Below are 15,333 nucleotides of genomic sequence, written 5' to 3' on the forward strand. Positions count from 1 at the left end.
AACATTAGCATGGGAATTCTTTCCCCATTGTCACATTACCCTTCTTATGCCCACCAGTTACTGGTTTACATGATCCTGCTATAAGTTTGATGAACTGTATGAACAGTTCATAAGTTTTTGTCTTGTCACCAGTCACAGGTTGACTATAAAACAGTGAAAAATATTAACAGAGTATCTTCTGAAAGCAGTGTTCCTGTTTTCCCAGCAACTTATCTCAAAGCAGTAAAAATCAAGTTAAGCAAGTTCATCACTCCAAGACAGCTGATCCATCAGGCTACAGGCACCATGTGGGGTTAAGGCGCCTTTGCCTAAACTTTAGTTGCAACTGCAAGACAACCATCTTGGCTAAAACACTGTAAGACCACTTGGCTCTCAAAAAAAACCAACTCACCTTTCTCACAGCGTCTGATGTGGGATAATTACCTGAAATTACATAATTACCTACATAGCATTGTTCATACATCGGAACACTGAGAAAGTTTCCAGGACAGCGTGCAACTGATACATAAGGAGTTCTCCCCACAAAAGTTTCTAAGATAACCTTAAGGGCTGGTAGCATTAAGGAGCTTTATGTTCTGACTCTAAGAAAAAATCCCAGAGCATGGAATGGAGTGGAGATACACTGGTCAAGCTCTGTGAACACAAAGGAACCTGGAGACATCAAGGAGCCAGTTGACTGCACATTTACTATCCTGGGCCAAGAGTCTGTCATCTTTTCATAGACGCCGTCCTTGGAAGAACTATGCTCATTATAATACCAAAACATAACTCCATCCCAAAAGCTACCCACCTCCGAGGTGCAACCACTCCTCACTGAGCTTGCGCATTGAATTTTTCTAGTCTATACCTTTAAATGCAATGTGAGGAAAATTTACACTAATCACAATAAAGACATGCATGACTAGAGTCAATCCACCTGAAATGGAACAAATAATACGAAAAGGCCCAAGAGAGGGAGAATGTCAGAGGAGATACCACCACAGACCACCTCTGGCTGCCGGGATCAGTCGACAAGACTGTCTCTTCCCCCTCATAGGGACACCTTTGGGTAAGGTCCAAACACCTGGTCACACCAAGTGCTGCCACGGGATACTTCCAAAATCTTTATAGAACTGCTCATAATCTAATACATCTATAACTTTTGCACGTGCTTTGCAGACAGTCACTATCACTGGCAATCAAAAGGCATTTGTCTATCTGTTGCTTCAATAAACTATATTCGATTCCGATCTGGCCATGTGAGTGCCTGTTGACACTGACACACAGAGTTTGGCTGTGTGAGGATGTTGCCACACTCCTGCAAGATGGCCTTGTAAATCCAGGGGCAGCGCCAGATCAAAGGCATATTGGCACATTGTTAGTAAGGAAGAATTGGGTATCACTCAGAGCCTAAGCCTAGCCACCCTAGACCCTCTGATACCTGAGGACAAGTCAGAACGCAAAGGGGTTTAGCTTCTGCCAAACTGATTTGCCCCTTTTTTCAACAGCAATTGTTGCCTCTTCTAACATGACAGAAACTGGCATCTACTTTTTGCAACAGAGATTGTTGCCTCTTCTTTTAAAACAACACACCTAAACTGTTGTTTTGGTCAAGTGTTTACAGACATCTGAAGAGATCAGGACAAAGTTTGCCTTCACCAGTACATTTCTGAGAACTGATCAAATATCATACAGCTTCCTATACTACAAGGTATTGAAGCAAATCTGAATTTAAGGGTTGGACATTAGCAGACAAAAAAAAGATGTATTATTTCCACTAAATGTCAGGTCTTAATAATACCAATGCTGGTACTCCACAGGTGAGTAAACTAATCAGTTCACATGGGTAGCAGTATCTAAAAAAAAACAACTTTACATCAAGAAAGACTTATTTGTCTTAAAGTCCCACTTTACATTACACAACTGAGGGCTGTTGTCAAGAACTTGGGTATGAACTTGGTAGGGTCACTTCAATCATATTCATATTAATAAATACTACACGAGTTATGTAGTTGTTGAAAACTTTGTTTTAACATGTTCTACCAAAACAAAATAAAATATGATCTTTACCTCTATTCCATCAAAACAAAGTTTAATAACTGGAACAAAAGCTTCTTCAACAGCCTAGGGGGGAAAAAAAAAATTATTTTCAGTATAGAGAACATTTACAAGCAATAACTAGCCGGTCTAAACAATCATGATTAAACACTATATAGAATCTTCCCTGTTTTCAGGTAGATTTTTGTCAGCAGTGTCTTTTTCCACCATTGAGGACTTATGCAGTAAGCACTGATCCTACATGCTACAGCTGTTTAGATATTAAACGTAACCCAAACTCATACCAATCAGCTGTTGATAGTGTCCAACTCTCTTACTACATGTAGGACATGATCAAGTATTTTTTTACTCCTCACAGCATTTTTAAGTCAACCTATGGGGATTCTTACTCTAAGAGGCCTCTTACTTCTATTGTTTCTGCAGTCAGTATTTTATGAGAAATGACAAGACAACTAAGTAGGCAGTCTGACTTCACCTACATCAGTTGCAAGTCACCAGTCCCCAGAGCCCCAGTATCTTTTCTAAATGCGGTCATTAATTAACAGTATCCATGATGAAACTGTGGAACTTCATGTCTACTCTGTAATCGAATAGGAATATCACCTTCCCCACCTGAGCATCTGAAGCACACGCAGATCTGCAGGGCAATGCTTTCATTAAAGCGAAGAATACTACATACCTCCAATAAGGAAGCGTTAGGAACTACCAGAGGTTAAACATAGTTTTAGCGTTCCAGTTCTTAAAACCTTCAAGTTTGGTCCTGATCCATTTCAATCTAATACATTTGTATCTGCCTGCTGCTAGAGAGCAAGCAGAAATTTTGCAATACTCACACACACACACACACACACACACATACACTAAGATATCATTCTGCCATCCAGATTTTTAAACGAGTGTCTCTATTAAGTGGAAACAGAAAATTTGGAAGAACGTACTTACTTCTGTTATGGTGATAGGCTTTGCTGCAAGTTATTGAAAAATCCACTGCAAGTCTTACTAGTAAAGTTATATTTACTTATTTAATACATTATCTTTCCCTATTAACTTTTCAACATTAGCAGTTCAGCTAGCTGTATCAAGCAGCTTACATACCCTCAGGTCTTTAACTTCTTCTTGTTGTTTCAGTTTTTCATAAAACGATGTGAAAAAATCACTTCTTTCAACATGTCTTGGTGCAACACACAGGGCATCAATATCAGCACCTGAAATTGTTTATTAGTACAAGTAAGGTACTCACACTTTACATACATGAAATGCCAGCAATAGCCAGAAATTAGTTTGAAAGCAAACAGGAAAATTTAGTTTCTCTACCCACAGAATGGCTTCAGGAATACTAAGTCAAACCAAATGAAAGGGCATTGAACATCATGAATATACATTCTTTGAATTGTGGAACATTTGTAGTAATTTTGAAAGAACAAACCATGAAAATCCACAATTTTGTCCATTTCCCAGTCCACGACAAAAACCTAATACAGTGATGTACTTTTATTTAGACTGAAGACTACAGATAGCAGACACAAAAAAAAAAACTACAAAACTAAAATAAAATCTAACACCACCTCAAAAGACAGCAAGTTGATGTTACTTTGTGACATTTACAGATCTATCATTAGGTCAAACATTTGAGTTTTATATTACATATAGTTTTTGTATTATAAAAATTAATGTTACCTTTTGTATGAACCCCTAATCTATAGGATCCAAATGTAAAAATTTTTCCTCCAACATTTTCTATTACAGACTGTGGAAGATTCTAAACGAAGCAAATAAAATTGGTTATTTTACCTAAACAAATAACACACACAATTTCATAAAATTTACATTGTTTAAGGAACAGTTACTACTGAAATAATAATCTTGGTATTTACAGAAAAGACAAAAGCTATGTTTGCCATTTGGAAACTATTTGTAACATTTCAACTACATTACTGATTACTGCCTAAAACTTGGTAATTGTTCTAGTAATTCTACACTTCAGGTGCAACTAATTTAAAATACTATGCATATCAAACACATTGCTTAATATTCGAGCATTTTAAACTGACTTAAGAAATTGATGGATTCTAACTTAAAGCAACAGAAAAATACTATTTACAGTAACAGTGCTTATTAAATTACAGAGACACCCCCACTACAACCATTATATAAAAGTTTGGAGTTAGGATAGGTATTTATTTTATGTTGAAGTTGTTAAGGTACATCTTGTAAAGTTCTTACATTTGTATCTTCAGAAAAACTCTTGAATTCAGAGTACTGTGAGCAGAGATGTCCTACATTAATTTTTACACAGCAAAAGATACATTAAAAAAGTGAAAAATTAATTACTTTGCAATGTGTATTTCAAGTAGTTTCCAATCACTGGTCAAGACACTGTGACTATTTAATTTTCAAGGATCCAAATATTTAAAGCAGGGTTGTCCCTGCCCATAACTGTCTTCGTAGATAAACTCTTATTTTGTAAAAGTAGTGTACAGAAAAAAATGCAATTCTAAATATACTCAAAGCAAAATAGCTTAAAAATTAAGCTTTTCAGCCCTAAAAAAGCCACTTGTAAGGGTGGGGGTGACTATAACCTGGCAAAAACACTACTATCATTATTAGAGTCTACAAAATTAACATTACAGGATTGACACAGATCGTAAAGCTGCAAGAAGTCTATTTTAAGATCTAGCACTGGTTCACAAAACCAAACAATCCAAGCATATAATTATTATAGTACAATACATATGTATTTTGACAGCGGAAAAAAAAAAAAAAAAGAGACAAGCTATATTTGTACCTAGGGAGAATAGGGAACAACTGAAAATTACAGTTAGAAGTACTGTAACTTTTTCCAACATTTATGAGTCTCTTTCTTTGACAAGGTTTTATTTTGAAGGGGTGATGCTGCCTGGAAACAAAAGGAGCTACATAGAGGAGGTATTTGGTTTACCTATTTCATCAAATTTGAGTCCCAAAGTTAAGATTTAATGCTTTTTTTAGACTGGAAAAACGTTTTGGATTTATCTTCCTACAGCATGTATAATACAACCATACCTTGCTTTCACTGATTTCCCGTATCCATTCTTTTACCAGGTTATTTAATTTTCCCAAAATTAGAATCCTATTGATAAAATAGCAGAATCACAGGTCATGAATTTAGACCAAACTAGTAGTATTTAAGATCATCATTACACAGCAAGTCAACTACAGTACCATTGCATATCTAGTTACAGATCTTGTTTTTATATATACATATGTGTGTGTATATATATGTGCACTGAAACAAAGTCACTCTTACAACATTCCCACTACTTTTTCTCTTTTAAGATGTTCTAGTGACTTAAGCTCAAGAATTGCATGCATGCAAGGCCTATAAACATCTTTAAGCATATGAATTCACTTTCAAAATAAAATATGAATTCATAAAACACATACACCTAAATAACAGTGAGAAGCAGTACTGAGAATAAGAAACTCTAGAAAGCTTAGTAAGGAAAAGTATAAGGGTCACTACAACAAAACAGTTACGAACAGAAAAATAACGCAAGTCAGCCTCCAAAATCCAAAGGTGATATTTATTTTTCTGTGTGCTGAGATATTCCTCTTAAGGTAAGAAAAATCCATTTTAATATTCCATTACAGGTTTTTAAGAAAGCATTTCAGTAGTGAACTACAGGAACCTCAAGATAGGAGAAAAGCACTGCTAGAGCGAGTGTTTACTCACCTGCGTTGCAGTTCCTCCTCCTCTTCAAATACACCATAAGGTTTTAGGGTTTCAATTAATTTCTGGGTAAGCATGCAGTCAAACTCCTTGGGGGCAGCTAAACTGATAGGTGAGGTAATGCCATAATGCTTCTGTAGTTGCTGTGTTTGTGATCCCTGGGTTGTAACGGGACTAATAAAAGCAATTAGATAAAGTTACTGACAGAAACAACATTTTTTTGTTTTCCTCATAAGAGTAGCACACAAGAGAGACATACTAAGGAAATAAAAAGTTAAGCCTATTGTTAGCATTTACATCCCAGATCAATCTGTGTTAAATCTGGGTTACTAAGGACAATAGAGAATTACCTTTCTCCAACTCTAAATACCAATTGCAGGGTTACACGTTGCTGTGAGGCATAATCCTTTACATTATCTGACTTCACACACTCAAAACATTCACCTAAGTAAGAGGACTTCAGTGTATATTTTGAGTCCATCAGCATCATACAGATGGCTAGCGTAACAGGATAGTTAGGCAAACCATGTCAGCTCAGTCTCTAATGGCAATATTACATACAGCCTTGCTTCATGAAGGGGGCATGGGGTGCACAGAGAACATCAGGTTTGTGCCAGACTTTGCCTAGCACAAGTACCGACGGCATAAGCAGCACTCTCTCCACATCTCTCGTGTTTCCTTAACATGACATTTTACTTCACGTAATTATTTCTCTAAACAGGAAAGTAAGCCTAAAGGAAACTTAACGCACTACGATGGGTTAAATGCACAAGGACCAAGCTGAGCAGTACACAGCCCAGTTCCAGGCCCTCACAGCACCCTTGCCTTGCACTTTTCCAGCTACACAGATAGATACGGAGCCAAATCCAAAGCACAAGGATGATACTCACAAGTCAATTCCCACATTTTTAACATCGCAAGAAAATTCAGATCATGCAAAAGCCAAGTTTTCATCACACTGTGAGAACAGCAGCTTTACTACATGAGCATCATGGGTGAAAACCAGCCATGCAGTTTTTCATAATGGGTATATATTTGCTTGACTTATTTTCAGAACAGTTTGAGCTTCAAGGCTAGTAATTCCAAGTGTTTCAAAACTAAAACTTGACCCTCTGTAACATAAAAGTGTATGAATTCAGTGCATGCTATACCTATGCAGCTACAACTTTTCTGAACGAATACTAGCAACAACAGAAAGACATAAAAATCCTTTAACATAGTCAGTACTGTACAATAAATTATATACTTTAACATTTAATTTAGCCAAGTTTTATGAACATCTAGCCTTGCTCGTTATATATTTCACAGGCTTAAAAAACCCCACCATCAGCAACTATCTAAATCTGTATTTAAACAGTTCTTGCAGCATTAAATACTAGATGGATATACAGATAACTTTGCTCTAAATTACAAATATTATTCCACCACTCTTGATTTCTGAAAACGACAACTTGCTACTTAATCTTTCAGAGATCAACAACATTATGACCTCTCATCAAAACACACATTTCAGAAAATGTGGCTATTGTATCAACAGCTATTCAAAAAGCCTTACCAACAATTAAACCAAGCATTAACTGAAAGTTAAGGCAATACTTGTGTAGAAGTGTTACAATTTCATTGTTTAAGCTATATTCTTACTACACAAGATCATACCGTTTTCAAAGGTATAAAGTGATGTTTAATATCAAACATATAACTAATATTTTTAATTAAATTATTCATTCTACTAAGGCAAAGCTTTATGATCAGCTTGGTCTCCTTCAACTTTCACAGAGCCTAAAGAAAACAGAATCCTCCATGTCAAAAATTCAAGATGAAAGCCTACATAAAAGTCCCATTCTTGGCAAGCGTAACTTTTCCCTGTATATTGCTGTATTATCAGTTTACGATTAGTTTAAAATTTTTGTTTATACATCTTATATACTATTTCTACCACACAAAATGAGAAACAACTTTTCAGGATAACTACATATTACATGTGGAAAAACTACAGTACAACTTCACTTTTACTTCTGTAATGTGTTATCACCTCCTCAGGATTTCATTCCTCATTTCCATTAAGACTAAGTATTGAAAAAGAACATGTTAAAATTGACAGGAACTAACAAAATCTAATATAACTTCCCAAAAGTTAAACCTGTTTTAAAACTATTCTAAGTACTATAACTCATTTGAAACCAAGAATTCAGTAGCAATGAAAGTTTCTCACAAAGCAAGTTCTAGCGCATTTGTCCCTTTGCATACAAACAAGTAAAATAAAAGCAGGAGGAAATACTAAAATACAGTACATTTAAAAAAAAATAAATAAATCTCCAAGTAACCATATCGGGGAACATTATTTGACATTGGTTCCTTCAGCTAAGATATTTAATCACCTAATGAAGAATTTGGTAGTGGCTTAACAAATCATACCGATCTTAAGACTTTGTGTGAATAAGAATATAATTTTCTTTTTTTAAAAAAAGCTGTTCAGATCAATTATATAAAATAGCAATTCTAATTAAGGACAAAAGAAGCCATTAGAAACAATTTTATCTTAAAAAAATTACTAATGTCAACACAAATAATAGCTTTGGCCACTTAGTTGCTACTAGCAAAAGCAGACAGTAAACAAAAGGCCTCAATACAGAAACGTCCTTCGGATATTCTGAATATTTTTACTCATACCACAAAGTAAGTAGTTAAATATGAAGTACAATTTCTCCTCTTTTGCAAATTGTTAATTTGAAGAAATAAATTTTTTTTTTTTAATTTAAGGTTTTGCAGTTTATTTTTACAGGTTTTTAAAGCAGTAATATAAAGCAATCCGTATTTTATTTTTGTGTAACCATTTCCTGATGGTCTAATTTTTACCCATGCATAACTAGACACTGTATCCAATTCAGCAGGTAGCAGACTTCACTGAAAGGGCTGGCAAAACCCAGCCTGGCAGACTCCTGAAGTCAGTAAAACTGCTGGAGCCCTCTGTCTCTCATCTTGTAAGGGCCATGCTTCACCAATTTGAGAATAACTTAGTCTTTCACCTTGCCACCAAAGTTGCAATACATAAAGAACCAAACATCAGATCACTTCTTTGACCCTGCTTACAGCATAACCCAGCATAACCCCGACAGCACAACATGCAGGTGCGCCCTCACAAAGCACCACCTTGACATAACTTAAACCAGTATTATCTCCAACCCCCATAGGAATATCAGAGCATGGTCACAGGGCACAAAATAAGCTTTGAAATTGCTGAAAGTGATAGCTTTAAACAGCCTACTAAATCAATCACCTGATACATTTCTTTGGGAACTGTTACACAGTTACAGTTTTCAAAGTTACTGCTTTTACATTCACATATTTTGTAAAAATGAAATAAGGATGTCAAAAGCACAGGAGCTTCCTAGACAAATGTTTCACCTGTGTTTGTAGGCTGAGGAGTGTCAAGGGCTAGTGCTGGGCCAGCCTCTAAACAAATTACAGATACTCTCTAACAACCCCTCTCCCCACTCAAAGGGGAAGGGAAAAGGAATAAAGCAGAGACGGATTCAGAAATTGAAATCAGCTTTACTGAAATAATAATAGTACTAGTAAGAAAACAATGAAAAAAAACAAAATATCTACAAATATATACAAAAGCACTTCCAAACCCAATCCCAGGATGGCAGTCACCACTGATGCTGCAGAGCAGGCAGGTACCAGTGTAGTCCCAGACCAGACTCAGTGACACCTGGGAACCAGATTCAGGAACTCCCAGATATGGATGGATGGGCAGAAGAACTTAGGACTGAGCCAGCCACTGAAGCAGAGGGATTAACCCTTGTGACTCCTCATAGTTATACTGAATATGAATGGAATACTCTGTTGGTCAGTTTTGGTCAACTGTTCTGTCTGTTCATCCCCATAGGTGCAACCTTTCACCTGTGACCCTTTTGCTTTATAGCACCCCAATGTAGGACACAAGATTTATCAGTGACCTTGTTTTCTACAGAAGCAAGTATAAGCAAGAGCCTTTCTGCATACCAATCCTTGGTAGTAACTATAAACATCAGGCACTATCACTTCCAGTAGCAGACACTGTCTACAAAAACATCTTATTAAGTTCAGAAAGTGCAGTCTCTTAAACTGAGCTGAACAGTAAAATCACTGAAAAGAATCGGTTCTGGTTTACCTCAAACCAGGACATGGAGTTAATTAAAACTACTTTCACTGGGATGGTATCTTATAAGTCTCAGCACAGTTGCCTTCTAGAAGATTTCACAACTCTAGAAGAGGTAATGAAGCTTACATTTTCACATGTATTAATACTGAAGAGAATACAGGTTACTTCCAACTAAAAAACATCTAAATTGATACTGAACTGTTTACATCTGCTGAAGTTAAAATTTCTTCTAAGGTTTCTGTAGCACACAAAAGATATTAGAAAAGAGATTAGAAAAGTGCCCTTGTAAAATGATAGAAAAGAAAATGCTATTTGGCAAGATAATTTGTTAAATTCACGGATGCAACAAACTAACTAGTGCTAGGTAACCCACATTCATTCATTTAAATGCCAGCAAGTCAGAGTTACTATCACTGCCCCCTGTCTCCCACAAAACCAAAAACCTCCAACAAAGCATTTGCTAGCTGCTTTTTAAGTGAAAAAATAAATTACTACCAATAAATACACTTTAACATTAAGTGCTCATTTTTCCAGCTTTAATGTTGTATTTACATGCTACATTTTAGCCAGAAAATGCTAATGACCAACACTCCTAGACCTATCTTTTCCTTTTTCTTTAAACTATGAAGATCACGCTCTACTCCACTATCTTCCCTCTTGAAAAGACACATGGACATTCCAGATTTTACCTGAGACATGCCATGATATTTCATTTTTGAAATTCCTTACTTTAAAATACCAAATTTATTCAAAACAAAGACAAATATCAATGCTAACCTACCTGAGAGGACCAGAGATGTCTTGTGGGGGTCAATACCTAGGTAGTATGTCAAATCTGCTAGTCATTGAAGTTAAGCATTAACAAAAATCAAAGAGCATTTAACAACAACAGAAAGGCTCAGTCCAGCAACTCAATCCTGACAAGCAGAGGCAGATTTGGCACAACTTGTCAAGATCTGACACTCAACTTAGGGCTTGCTTTTTTTAAAAAATATAAATAAATAAAAATATGAAGCGCCTTTTTTTTAACATCACAAAGAAAATTAAGATATAGTTTGGGGCTTCTTTGATTATTTGTTTCTAGTCCAACCATATACACATACGAAGATCTTGGTCTCCGTCAGCTATGAATATCAGCTACCTCTCAATAACACAAATTTGAAGAAAAAGATGTAGAGTTAAATTTAACGTGCTATTGTTGTTGCTCTGTTTTGACCTGAATTTTTGAAGAGCATATGCCAACAGCTTAAACCATCTGCAAATTAGGTAACTGTTACAGTAATTTAATTCTAAACTGTTATGAACAAAGATTTCATATTCAAATATGAATTATTTTAATCTCAGAGAGAAATGCACACGTACTTTTTTCCCTTATGAAAACACACACACAAAGTTCTAGTCTGCACTAAGCTGAGAGCAGAATTGTTTTTTCTTCAGAACAAAGTTTTGATAGGCAGTATCTTCTTATAACTCACTTAAAAAGAACAGACTCTGGTAATATGGCCACTGCTAAACCGTTTTTTAACGGAGTACAGAAGTGTGAGGAGAAAAACAAAACAAAACAAAACGAAACTAACACAAATAAAAGTTGTACTAAACTTACAGTTTCCAGAGCCTACAACTTTAAATTCCTTCAAATGGAAGCGACTACACATTGTTCTAAGGTGAGGGGGGGTGGGGGTGGGGGGGTGAAGATTGTGAGATAAAGGCTTTCCAATGCATTTTTTAAAGATCAGGTTACACCTGAACACGTATCCACTCCAGTAAACTGAAAGCAGATTTAGCACAATTTAGCACAAGTTATCCACATAACACTGCCCCATACATAATTCGAAGTACTGTGCTATTGCTTTCTTTTACAAGACTGGAACCTTTCCCCATCCTCAAAAGAAATCAGAATCCTGTCAACTTGTTTTTCAAGCATGCTTTGTATTTAACCCTTCTCCTAATCTGCCTTGAAAATCCCTGTTGTTCTAAGTACTTTTCCCATCTTCGCTCCTGTGATACTCCACTCAGTTCTACTTTATCGTTTTATCCAAGTGAAGATTTTATGCTCCTTATCACAAACAAAACACAGTTGCAATCAGCATCACATTATCTAGACATCATATCCTTGTGAAATCTGGGATTCTTTACAGAAATGTTGCTGTGAGGATGGCAGAACAAAGCAACAGAAATATAAAACAACACAACCAAAATCTCAGAAACAGATGCCACAGGACTTAAATTATAGTGGTCTGAATCCCACCTAACTCATCTCTGATTCATCCTGAAACAGATTTAAACCACCTAAGATCCAATCCACCTAAGCATGTACCAAATACATGCAAAAATCCCTTCCAAGTTTTGACCATCAAACCTTCCTTTTGCCTGAAGTCACATATCATCTTTTAAATATATCGCTAAACCTTAGTTGAGGATTAAGTCTGACAAGACAGATGCACAGTAAAGCCAGCACTGGTGAAGGAAGAGAAAGCGTGGGCTGTTACGTGTCTTAAAATAGTGCCAAAGGCCCAGAAAATGTTATCTTCAAACTTTTGACTTCAGTCAGGACCTTTGGTCCGTTCAGTCTTGCCTCCAGATACTGAGACAAAACACACAGCTTAAGGAATCTCGATGGCTATGCTCTCTCCTCTGGTTGCCTCTACTGACTGCCTCAGGAAAATTCAGTCACTCGTTTACTGATGTAAGACACCCAAGTCACATTCCTGAAGCAATAGTGGCCATCACATCATCTGGTCGATCAGAAAGCTCAGTCACTCCTGTGTCAGATCCCAGAGGAAGTGTTTTAAAGGGTTTTGTTCAATTGTTTTATAGCGTCCTCCAAGAAGGACTGATTTCTGGTAACTTCAGACTAAATTTTATGGCTTAAGGCTAATGCCGTCATACCATGCAAAATTTCAGAAATCTAGGCAGGAAATCTTTGTGCAAATCAGTTACTGGGGAACATGTTTTAAATGACAAAAGAACATCCATGCACACTCTACTAACTTTTGACTCAATCCCAGTGTTCTCTCTGGATCTTCCCTCTATACAGAAGAATAGTGAAGGCACCATGTCCACACACACACACACCCCTATACACAACATTCTTACTAACAGTTTCATAAGAAGTTTAAACAAAAGCAATTTCTAATGAACTCTGCAGGCAGCACTTGGGTTCAAAAATCATGTTTATTGCTATTCCAGAGACTAAAAAACTCCAGAGGTGGCCATTTAAGAAATTCAGTATGGTTAAATCGTAAGATATCAGGAAGTATCAAGCCACAAATCAGGAATCCCATGAAGCATTCCACTCGTTAAGAAATCAGTTTCTCTCAGTGGTGAAATCTGCTCAGTCCAAAATAACTGAGTTTCCAAGTTCTGCACAAGAACTCCATGTCAACAGGTACAAGCTCAGGTTTTTCTGGAGTGACACTGGAAGATCCAAAGCTATCGCAAAACCACATATACTTGCCATCCAGTTCCTCTGGACTACATCTAATACATTATCCTCAGTACAGATTTCTACATTAAGTTCTTAATGATTAATAAAACCACCACTTTAAGGCAACTGTTGTTTTAAAGTTGGTCCTGTGCTTTGCAAAGTTTAGAATAACTTAGTAGCAGTCTATAAAAACCTGAGCTCTCTGTTCAGAAACATACTACTTACCCACTCCTAATCAGTACAAGTCATTTAAAATACAGTTATGTACTTCTTCTGGCATAGAGGTTGATAGTCACTAATTAAAAGTCAAGAAAATAATGACTGAACTCTAAAGCAAAATTCCACATTAGAAAACTTACAAAAAGTCTTACTTCAGAGGTGACAATGAATTTGACTGTCTATGATAAAGATCAGAAAAAAACATTTTTTAATGACATACCAAAAATCTAATATTAAAGTTATAAATATCAACAATAGGTTAAATTCATAGCACTTATAGCACTCGTAAGCATTCAGATGTATGACTCGATGCACTTTTCCACTTCTGGTTAAGAAAAAAAAAAAATAGTCTTTTGCAATGATTTCAGCAGACACAGAAGTACAGCAAAGCTCCAAGTGCAATAATATCAGTAGCTTAACAAGAAACAGATTCATGGTGCTACTTCTCTACATGGAGGGTCAGAAAGCTCCAGGTTACATAAAAAGACTACATCATCAGTTCACAGCAGAGCAGCAGCTATATTTCCAAGCAGCCTTTCTGCATAAAACCTAGCCCTAACTAAAACCTATGAACGACTTAGTGAGCTTCATTTCTCATCAGCACCTTGCATTTCAGGTAGCACACAGGAATCTTCTCCACCTAACAGTTCACTAAAATATATCTTTACAATAGTAAAAATACTCATCTTTGTTTCTAATCAGCTGTTTTGAACAACTGGAGGTTAAAGAGCTTTCCGTTATGCAGCTGCTATCTCTTCACATGTGATTAATGTGAATTGTAACAAAAAGTCACCTAAGTTCCCAGGATAAATTCGGTATTTTTTAACATTAAAAGGCTTTTGCAAATACCGTCAGGAGAATCTGAGATTGCTCTCTTATTATTGATGTGCCTTGTACATAAATAATTTGCTGGCTTTTATAGTTTTGTGCCATGCTGCTAAGAGAAACATACACACCTAGGGTGCTATCAACAACGCTGTACATCTCTTGAGAACTCTGAACTAATGTTTTTCAAGTAACGAAAGATGACAATCTCTGGTTGTATGGGAGATTGGCTCTGACTAGGCCTGTCAATTGTAAACACCACCACAAAAAATGAAGTTTAAAGGATGTCTTGAAAGGTCAGGAAAAGAGAAAGAAAAAAACCCAAAAAACAGTTCTGCTTGCATTCTTGCATGTTTGGCAGCAACAAAGGGCTGTTCTACTCTCACTCAAAAAGACTATAATAAAAAGCATGAAAGCATCAACTGGAAAGACCTCTATAAAAAGAACTTCCTTTTCCTCTAAACTTGTCAGAGGTATCACTTCATAAATTCAAGAACTAATATTACTAGCATTGCAACTTACTAGCATTACAATCTTTGTTTTTAAGTCTTTACTAAATAATACAAAGTCAATCATTCCAAACATAAAAAGGACAGAACAAATGCAGAATCCAATTAAAATAAACCTCTTGTATTAGTAAGGTTGCTAAGTAATCTTTATACTGAAGATAGCACTATATTAGTGCAAATACAACTACGTAACGTTATTTAAGAGTTTCTAGTTAAAGGATTGAACACCTATTTACGAAAAACGATCAGGTCATTCTAAACTTGTCAGACTTGAAGATCATTATTATTACAACTCTTAGAAGTAACCAAATTTTAAAATATTGTTATTAAGCATTTGAAATTTACGTAGTCACAACAAAATAAACTAAGAATGAGAGCAGGCAGAATAAATATCCTCCCACTTTCCTGAGGCCAAAAAGCCTAGTCAGCTTCAAAGCTGGTTTCTGGTAATTTTTCATTG

General features: G+C 36.1%; 1 protein-coding gene across 1 annotated transcript in view; it reads right to left on the reverse strand.

Annotated features, from left to right (window-relative positions):
- Positions 1-5,920, reverse strand: part of LOC104267725 (poly(A) polymerase alpha) — a gene marked incomplete at its 5' end in the record, with an annotated part of 33,284 nt that extends 27,364 nt beyond the window's left edge. The window contains 5 exons of the mRNA XM_009879292.1: positions 2,050-2,103; positions 3,133-3,242; positions 3,715-3,796; positions 5,080-5,146; positions 5,750-5,920. Coding sequence (XP_009877594.1) covers positions 2,050-2,103; positions 3,133-3,242; positions 3,715-3,796; positions 5,080-5,146; positions 5,750-5,920 — 484 coding nt within the window. The remainder of the gene's footprint in view (positions 1-2,049; positions 2,104-3,132; positions 3,243-3,714; positions 3,797-5,079; positions 5,147-5,749) is intronic.
- Between the last annotated feature and the right edge of the window lie 9,413 nt (positions 5,921-15,333).

This window comes from Apaloderma vittatum, unplaced genomic scaffold (assembly GCF_000703405.1).
Source record: "Apaloderma vittatum isolate BGI_N311 unplaced genomic scaffold, ASM70340v1 scaffold7162, whole genome shotgun sequence".
In the NCBI taxonomy this organism is placed as follows: Eukaryota; Metazoa; Chordata; class Aves; order Trogoniformes; family Trogonidae; genus Apaloderma; species Apaloderma vittatum.